The 10,098-nt window shown below is 45.9% G+C and overlaps 1 protein-coding gene across 1 annotated transcript in view; it reads left to right on the top strand.

Moving 5' to 3' along the window:
• The first annotated feature begins 5,924 nt into the window (after positions 1-5,924).
• The window catches only part of LOC126251912 (aprataxin), a 93,462-nt gene continuing 89,288 nt past the window's right edge, over positions 5,925-10,098 (top strand). The window contains exon 1 of the mRNA XM_049952643.1: positions 5,925-6,135. Coding sequence (XP_049808600.1) covers positions 5,935-6,135 — 201 coding nt within the window. The 5' untranslated portion in view covers positions 5,925-5,934. The remainder of the gene's footprint in view (positions 6,136-10,098) is intronic.

The raw sequence follows: 10,098 nt of genomic DNA, 5'->3' as shown, positions 1-10,098 counted from the left end.
GTCAAAAGCTTTCCGGAAATCTAGAAATACGGAATCAACTTGAGATCCCCTCTCGATAGCGGCCATTACTTCGTGCGAATAAAGAGCTAGCTGCGTTGCACAAGAACGATGTTTTCTGAAACCATGCTGATTACGTATCAATAGATCGTTCCCTTCGAGGTGATTCATAATGTTTGAATACAGTATATGCTCCAAAATCCTACTGCAAACCGACGTCAATGATATAGGTCTGTAGTTCGATGGATTACTCCTGCTACCCTTCTTAAACACTGGTACGACCTGCGCAATTTTCCAATCTGTAGGTACAGATCTATCGGTGAGCGAGCGGTTGTATATGATTGCTAAGTAGGGAGCTATTGTATCAGCGTAATCCTAAAGGAACCTAATCGGTATACAATCTGGACCTGAAGACTTGCCCGTATCAAGCGATTTGAGTTGCTTCGCAACCCCTTAGGTATCTACTTCTAAGAAACTCATGCTAGCAGCTGTTCACGTTTCAAATTCTGGAATATTCCATTCGTCTTCCCTGGTGAAGGAATTTCGGAAAACTGCGTTCAACAACTCCGCTTTAGCGGCACAGTCGTCGGTAACAGTACCATCAGCACTGCGCAGCGAAGGTATTGACTGCGTCTTGCCGCTTGTGTACTTTACATACGACCAGAATTTCTTCGGATTTTCTACCAAATTTCGAGACAATGTTTCGTTGTGGAACCTATTAAAGGCATCTCGCATTGAAGTCCGTGCCAGATTTCGCGCGTCTGTAAATTTTAGCCCATCTTCGGGATTTCGCGTTCTTCTGAACTTCACATGCTTTTTCCTGCCGATGTTGCTGCTCTGGTACGGAATGCACGCAGAGCTCCAAGTGTGACATTCGTGCCAGACGAAGCGCTCTGTAACGAGCTGCGTGGTGACTCGCATCCCAGGGTGAGCTAAGCCATGCAAGATGGTAAAGATCCTATGGCAAAGGGTGGCGGAGTCCAGAGAGCGAAGTGTGCCTGTAGAGCTGTCACAAAGGACAGGGATCACTGAACCAGGTAGTATATGGGGCTGGACAGAGAGCGATGAGCCGTTGTCTTATTTTATTCGCTGTATATCATCATCAGCTCGTAGTCGAGCGAGTTCCTCCAGATTCAATGGTACGGTTAGCACGCAGATGCAGGAATGATAGTCTGCCACAACGTTCTCTGCGCCGTGGGTATAGCATGTGTTGGAAGAGTGCTGACAGATGTAGTCCATATGGTGGAAACGCCTGGGTGGGAGGTCCTTAGCCAGATTACGAATAGCATCCACAAATTGCTTGTGATCAGTATAGATCGGGAAAGGGTCGCCCCTTGAGGTCACTATGAAAATGTTTAATCACTTTGTACACAGCGAGTAGCTCATAGTCAAGCGCTGACCACTCGCTCCTAGTTAGTTTCATGGAAAAGAAGAAGAGGGGCTGGGTGGAGTCGGTGGTGTGCTGCTGTAAAACGGCGCCCACAGCTGAGTCACTGGAATCAGTCATGATTGAAACATGGGCCTCAGGGTCAGGGTGGGCGAGCGTGACGGCTTTGGCTAGGGCAGTTTTAAGGTTACCAAAAGCGTCGATCATAGGTTGGGTCCACTCCAACTTCCGTTTTCCAGTGGTGTTCCTGCCGGAGAGATCGTCAGTGAGAGCGATTCGGACGGAGGTAGCTTGAGGAGTATGGCGGCGGTAAAAGTTTGCCATTCCCAGAAAATGACAGAGCTGAGCATAATCTTCGGGGAGAGGAACTTTAAGTATGATTTTGACATGAGAACTCGTCGGTCGGAGGCCGTCGGACGTGGAACACAGTTGAGATTTATCATGGTTGATCATCAACTCGTTGGCAGTGAGGGCCAAACGGACTGCATCGAGGTGAGCTTGATGCTCCTCAGCGGACGAAGAAAAGATAAGGATATCGTCTAAGTAAGCATAGGGAAAAGGTAGAGGGAGAAAAATGTAATCAATGAACTGCTACCATGTCTGTGCAGCATTTTTCAATCCATAAGGCATGTAACAGTATTCAAATAGGCCGAAGGGTGTGATGATGGCCATAGTCAGAATGCATAGGAATGTGGTGATACACTTTGGAACAATCTAATATGGAGAAAAAGGTAAAACCATAAAGCAACTGCGTGAAATCTTGGATATGTGGAAGTTAGTTACAGATAATGGTGCAGGACCTGTAGCCCCTGCACATGCGTAAGGTGTCATCCTTTTTGGGGACAAGGTGAATAGGGCAAGACCAGTTGCTATCGGAGGGGCAGGGGACGCCCAAAGCCAATAGATCCTGACGATCTCCTTGGCACGCAGAAGTTTGGAAGTGTTAAGGCGCCTGTCCTTACAACGAACAGGTGGGCCGTCGGCGGTGCGAATCTTATGGCAAGTGCCATTACTGATGGCCAATAATCGCACAGGGATGGCGGAAGTCGGCATGAGGGGTCAAGAAGGTATCCACAGGCAAAGTCAGTTCACCGACCTTGATGAGCCAGGACAATATAGGCGGGGCGTCGGCTGCAGTTGGCGATGGAAGGCGCGATGCAGGAGTGAAGTGGCGCGAAGAATCAGAAGAGGTGCATGCAGGTGCATCTTGGAAATTCAGCCATGGTGATGCGATAAAAACAGCAGACGGTGTAATGGGGTGTGCTGAGCCACCTCGCTGCAGGGCTGGAGATAGGCGATGTATGGTACGCCGTGCATGTGACAATTCAGCAGAGGCAGAGATGATGCGGGCATGTAAGTCATCATTCTGGGTGCGGAGTTCTTCGATCTAGGAGTGCACGTACGACAGATCAGAGAGCCGTGTGGTTATGTACTCGACCAGGGAAGCACACATGGAAAGTGTAACCAAGGAGGCATAGAGCGAAGTGGTGCTGAACTTGGGTGTGCATGGAACTGTAGAACCAGACGTGTGGCAGAGTGTGGCGACCTGCAGTTCTGAGGAAAGATCGTAACAGTGAAGAAAATCCAACCCAATCACAGGTCCATGTCGGCAGTGTGGAAGGTCCAAGGGAAGGTGTGAACTGGTGAGAGGTGAAGCGACATCTTGATGGAGCCGTGAACCACAATGGGAGAACGGTTGGTGGCGATCAAGGTGAAGGTAATGGGGGATAGCACGTCGACGACATGCTTGGCCGGTATGACGCTAATGTTGGCACCAGTGTCGACGAGAAAGCGAACGCTGGTCGATATATCTGTGGCATAGAGGTGTCGTGTCGCTAAAGCGAGTGGTGCAGCATCGAATGCAGGCGCCATGAAGGTACCGGTGGGACGTAGCACCTAAACGTGCCCTCCAGTCTTGTTTGGGTAGGCGCAGAGTGTACAGCAGTTGTGGGCGGCGTCCCCGTAAGTAGCATGGAAATAGCACAGAGGGTAGGCCAGTTGGTGGGATGGTGTGGTGTGGGCGGGGGTCGCGGCTGACTGCAGTGGGGCCAGTAGCCAATCAGGCCGTTGCTCGGGCGAGGTCATGGTTGTCGGGAGCCCGCTGGCAGTACGTCCCGTAGGCCGCTAGGTGACTGCTCGTGACAGGCAGCTGAGGCGCCTAGGCGAGAGCGCTCACCTCTGCCGACAGGGTGCGGAACCAGAGGCACAGGTGGCCAGCTGAGTAGGATGGTGGAGATGTCGTTCGTTACAGGTGGTGTTGGTGATGAATGATGGTGTACGCCTCATCCACCATGTGTAACCAAACCTCAAGTGGATCACGACGTGAGACAGTAGATGAAGCTGCAGACCCGAAGTCATTTTGACCATCCACAACATCCAAAAGGCAGTGTCAGGCAATGCTTGGTCGTCGATTAAAGCACGTAGACGCTGCCAAAGTTGCGAAGGTGTGAGGGCATCAAGCTGCTCCTCATGAATCATGTGATGGATCGCCTCTGCCAGAGGAAGGGAAAGGCGTTCGATAAGCAGTGATTTGGTGGTCAAATAGTTGTGCAATGCGGGTGGTGAGAGGAGCAAGTCACTGATGAGGTTCGTATGTACATGGAGATGGCTCACCATGCAGACAAAACGGGCGCCGTCGTTGGAAATGCCGTGAATGTCCAGGATGTGGTAAACTAAGGCGAACTAAGTTTTTGGATTCTCTTTTTGCAATGCAGGTAGCTTAGGTAATCTGCATGGTAACACATGTTGAGACAGCACCAGCAGATGGAGATCGGTGTGGGCAGAGCAGGACGAAACAGAGTGGCCAGAGGAGGCAGTGTACACATAACCGGCGAGGTGTGTCCAATCGGCAAGCCTGATGAGGAGCGCGACACAGGTGTAACGGTAGGTGGCGTAGCAACAGCGGGCGAGGGGCAGTCATAGTGCAGGCGCATGGCAGCGGAACCGATAACCAGAGTGGGTGGAACGACTGGCGCCATTACTAAAGCGAGCGGAAGGCACTTGTGGTGCAACCACTGTGCGATGGTAGCAGAAACCGGCATGGCCAAGGCGACAGGTGTCGCCAAAACGGCGTGGGGGGTGCAGTGACACTATGTAAATGAGAATGTGCTACCCCATGCATAGAAATGTTCGATTCACAGTTCTGGAAATTTGCTGGCATGTCAAGCCATCCCAAAGGTAATGACAAACATGAAGGATAAACCACAATGTCTTTAACTGGAAGGTCCTCCATGTTATGGTTAGGTGGGGCACGGTCCATGTTGTGGCTATTGTTGTGTTGCCATGCCAGGCGGCGGTCATGTTGAAACGGGTAAGGTTAGGAGGCCACTGGCGTGTCCACTCATGGTCGCAAGCGGCAGAGTTGATGGGGCTCATTACACTTGCACCAAAAGTCACAGGTAGATCCATTGTATCGTAAACAATGGAGTCCAGAACGCGATGTGAGTGATTGATAAAAACAAGCACAAATGACGCTGGATGAGACGTCGACAGTGTCACCATTGTGGTTATCACGGAAGATCGGTTGAGAGACAACACAATATCGAATACAGATTTATTGGCCACTCGTACACATAACAAAGAATGGCTGTTACATATCTGCACGCTGGACGTTCACAAGAACAACTAGTTTAGAGAAGGAAGGTGCCAAAGATAGGGCACTCTGCACCAGAGACGCCACCAATGTAAGATAAAAATTCCCACTTACACGTCTTTGGGTAGCTGTCTGCATCCACCTTGTCAACACACCCCTTCAGCCGATGATTTCGTACCTCTTATTCCCAACTTTGAAGATATCATCTACTGTGCCAAAATGTCCGTTCTTTGGGTGGCCGCATTTTGATCAACACTGGTCGCTAATTGCATGTATTATCTGAGTGTCAGTGTCGTGTGTTTCCAGAACTACTCGTCTTACTTTTTTCCACCTTGATACACTAGTTTATAGGCACACTATCCCTCTTTCATATCCTCATCGTTATTTCATAATCCTGTCCCAATCATCAATTTTCTGGACCTATTTGTAAGTTTCTGGTCGTTATCTTCTAATCTACTCACTGATATACTAGCAGTATTAACTGGCACAACATAAAGTCCTCTATATTTCCTATGTGAATCATTCACTACTTGAAGGTCACTTGTATAAAATAATACCACCAGTTTATGTGTAAACTTTCTATATTTTTTTTATTGAATTTAAAAAGCTGAAGTGGTGAAGAACGGTTACCCATCCCGTTCCTTTGGAGAAATAAAACGATTATAAAGAAGAAAACTAATATAAAGCGGGAGGACGACATTAGGAAATTTACGTGAACAATATACAAGAATATGTTGCTGAAGAGTGTAGCACATGTAGGCCTCTGAAGGAAGATAACATCCTGCAGTGGATGTCAAATGGCTGGACCTGTTGCCAGTGATCTCCATACGAATAGTAATCACTGCCTGTTACCGACACTGATGATCTCTGACGTTAGGCTTACCGTCGACCTATCATGTCACAACAGTCGATACCTAATTGCAAAGATTTTGATGTCATAGAAAAACAAACTCATGTAATGGGACGTGTTGGTCTGAGTGTGGCGGGTGTTTGGAGTGTTGGATTTGAGATGAGCAAACGACCGGCAAGTGACGATGGACTGCCGTCGAAAAAAGCACCTGGATTTTGGGCAAATGGCCTTTTAACGGCTATGAAGGACCCTACATTAATTGTGAAGGAAGACAGCATTGTTGTGGTTATAAAAGATAAATATCCAAAAGTGAGTTGTACCCTCGGTATTCAGTTAAAGAGTTTCCTTTTCAGTGGGCCTAGTAGGCAGTAAGAAGTAGCAAAATATACGCTTTAGTTTTCTATTGCTGTCTGTACACATGCTAAAACTGGGTCAAAAGCTTTGACCATGTAGAAATCTCAGTGGCAATGGTAATACATACTCATTCAAAATACCACATGTAAGAATGTTCCACCCACTTCAAAGTCCAACTTGTATACATACGTTAAAGACTATGAAGTCTACTAATTATTTATACAAATGAGAAAAATTGTTTCGTAATCTCTGAATCTCTACGGACGTTTTGTGCAGAAATTTGTCTAATGTTGGGTATCGTCATATTGGGTAGACACGAAGAATAATTCTGTTAATTTCATACAATTTTTCGCTAGAAGGTATGAATGGCACTCCTTTTGAATTTTTTTTTTAAGTTGATACTCGATATTGGTACATCGTATGCGCAACAGCAGTGTAATGCAGCTTTCCTGAATGTTTGTCACTGCAGTTTGACTGATTCGTAATGTTAAGTGATAAATATGGAGTGAATGTTGACCTCAAGCTATGAAGCAGATCTTTCAAGTACTACCACCTTCTTCACACTCTTTTTCACCACATGACAACCAATTTGTTACTTTCCAGTCTAACCTAGACCTCAGGCTATGTTACAGATCAGTTTGTCACAGATAAGATTTAAAGGGTGGGCACTAACACATGCTGTTACTTCTCCATGTTGCCTAATGTTTATTTACTAATGGAAATTTTTTGAAATCATCTCAGAGCTTATGATCTTATCACTCAAGTATTAAATGTTTTCAGTGTTATGTTACCCTCCCTACAAGAATTATCGACCAGCACATTGTATTACTGCCATCTGAGATAAGACTTACCCCTTGTTTCATGATTTTGTAAAATATCTCTTGCATATATCAATTTCTGTTACTGAAGACCCCTGTAAAGGGGTCTCGATGATCCCCATTGAAAATTGAATGTTTTGTAAAATATTCATAAGCTAGGTATTGTTGAAATACACATTTCTGCGAATATAACTATCAGTCCTTAAAACACACTGCAGAAAACTGTTAACAATTCCTTTTGGGGCCAATGAAGAAGTTTCCCTCAATTTAATTTATAAGCAAATATTTAGAGCTTGCTTTAAAAAAGAAATTAACTACAAAGTGTGTGAAATCGTATCAACAGATTATATTGTATTTTTTGATACTTTTGTTTTCAATATGATATATGTTTATCCAGAAACGGAAATTAAAGGGTGAAATTGGCTCTGGGATCAATGTTACTCTTGGGGGAGGGGGAGCTTCAGAATCACCCCAGTTGACAATACTATACCTATACCCAAATGAAAATGTAAGTGGCTGTATGAATTGAACTATTCAGCATTCACACAACAAAATGTGTCTACACTTAGACTCTGCAAACCACCGAGAAGTGATTCGCACAGGGTAGGCCTACGTCCCACTGTCTCCGCCACGTTTGAAGATGAGTTACACACTGATGCAATTTGGCCTTTCTTTTGACACTTGTTGCAAACAGCCCAATGCTTCGGGTATGCTGCACACACATATTGGATGAAGCAGTAAAGGTGAGATGAAAACGGGCACACGGCCACTGTTGTGTGCTGCGGCCTGTTGCTGCTGTGCTTGTAACCGACACTGCTCCATGCGACACTCAGTCTAAATGTTACTGCTGCGATGGCTTCCCCATTCAGTGAATTCGAAAGTAAAATTCTATGTACCGACTTGACAGAAAATCCTAGGAAGTTCTGGTCTTACGTTAAATCAGTAAGTGGCTCGAAACAGCATATCCAGACACTCCGGGATGATGATGGCATTGAAACAGAGGATGACACATGTAAAGCTGAAATACTAAACACCTTTTTCCAAAGCTGTTTCACAGAGGAAGACCGCACTACAGTTCCTTCTCTAAATCCTCGCACAAATGAAAAAATGGCTGACATCGAAATACGTGTCCAAGGAATAGAAAAGCAACTGGAATCACTCAACTGAGGAAAGTCCACTGGACCTGACGGGATACCAATTCGATTCTACACAGAGTATGCGAAAGAACTTGCCCCCCCTTCTAACAGCCGTGTACCGCAAGTCTCTAGAGGAACGGAAGGTTCCAAATGATTGGAAAAGAGCACAGGTAGTCCCAGTCTTCAAGAAGGGTCGTCGAGCAGATGCGCAAAACTATAGACCTATATCTCTGACGTCGATCTGTTGTAGAATTTTAGAACATGTTTTTTGTTCAAGTACCATGTCGTTTTTGGAAACCCAAATTCTACTCTGTAGGAATCAACATGGATTCCTGAAACAGCGATCGTGTGAGACCCAACTCGCTTTATTTGTTCATGAGACCCAGAAAATATTAGATACAGGCTCCCAGGTAGATGCTATTTTGCTTGACTTCCGGAAGGCGTTCGATACAGTTCCGCACTGTCGCTTGATAAACAAAGTAAGAGCATACGGAATATCAGACCAGCTGTGTGGCTGGATTGAAGAGTTTTTAGCAAACAGAACACAGCGTGTTGTTATCGATGGAGAGACGTCTACAGACTTTAAAGTAACCTCTGGCGTGCCACAGGGGAGTGTTATGGGACCATTGCTTTTCACAATATATATAAATGACCTAGTAGATAATGTCGGAAGTTCCATGCGGCTTTTCGCGGATGATGCTGTAGTATACAGAGAAGTTGCAGCATTAGAAAATTGTAGCGAAATGCAGGAAGATCTGCAGCGGATAGGCACTTGGTGCAGGGAGTGGCAACTGACCCTTAACATAGACAAATGTAATGTATTGCGAATACATAGAAAGAAGGATCCTCCATTGTATGATTACATGATAGCGGAACAAACACTGGTAGCAGTTACTTCTGTAAAATATCTGGGAGTATGCGTGCGGAACGATTTGAAGTGGAATGATCATATAAAATTAATTGTTGGTAAGGCGGGTACCAGGTTGAGATTCATTGGGAGAGTCCTTTGAAAATGTAGTCCATCAACAAAGGAGGTGGCTTACAAAACACTCGTTCGACCTATACTTGAGTATTGCTCATCAGTGTGGGATCCGTACCAGATTGGGTTGACGGAGGAGATAGAGAAGATCCAAATAAGAGCGGCGCATTTCGTCACAGGGTTATTTGGTAACCGTGATAGCGTTACGGAGATGTTTAGCAAACTCAAGTGGCAGACTCTGCAAGAGAGGCGCTCTGCATCGCGGTCTAGCTTGCTCGCAAGGTTTCGAGAGGGTGTGTTTCTGGGTGAGGTATCGAATATATTGCTTCCCCCTACTTATACCTTCCGAGGAGATCACGAATGTAAAATTAGAGAGATTCAAGCGCGCACGGAGGCTTTCAGACAGTTTCTTCCCGCGAACCGTACGCGACTTGAACAGAAAAGGGAGGTAATGACAGTGGCACATAAAGTGCCCTCCGCCACACACTGTTCGGTGGCTTGCGGAGTATAAATGTAGATGTAGATTATCATGAACACTAGCAGTGTGGCGAGAGCCTGCTGCTGTTCTGTGAAAGCTTAGGTATTGCTGGGCAATGGTGCATTGGAGTATTTCTTCCACCGAGACTTTTGTCGGGTTACTTAGCACTGACACTTACACACGGAGAAAATGTAACACTTCCTCATTGCCAAGTTTGCTGTAGCGAGAACAAACACGATTTATGGAACGTAGTACTTCATAGAGCAACTTGTAAGATACAGTGCAGAACAGGTTGGGTGTAGCACTGACACACTGACTGGACTATTCACTTAAATAATAATGGTTCTTTGGCGGCTCACCAGAATGCCCCAGGAAGTTGACACAGGTGGCCTCCACAAGCAGACGTGTGAACTGTATGGATGTGCGATGTCTGAAACTGCGAGCTCATGAAAAGCAGTGAAGGTCACATTATACTGTGTACAGAAAGCTGGTTGAAACCTGAAATTG

Source organism: Schistocerca nitens, chromosome 4 (genome assembly GCF_023898315.1).
Source record: "Schistocerca nitens isolate TAMUIC-IGC-003100 chromosome 4, iqSchNite1.1, whole genome shotgun sequence".
NCBI lineage: Eukaryota > Metazoa > Arthropoda > Insecta > Orthoptera > Acrididae > Schistocerca > Schistocerca nitens.
The sequence above is the reverse complement of the archived record's forward strand: the minus strand, read 5'-3'. Positions and strand labels throughout refer to the sequence as shown.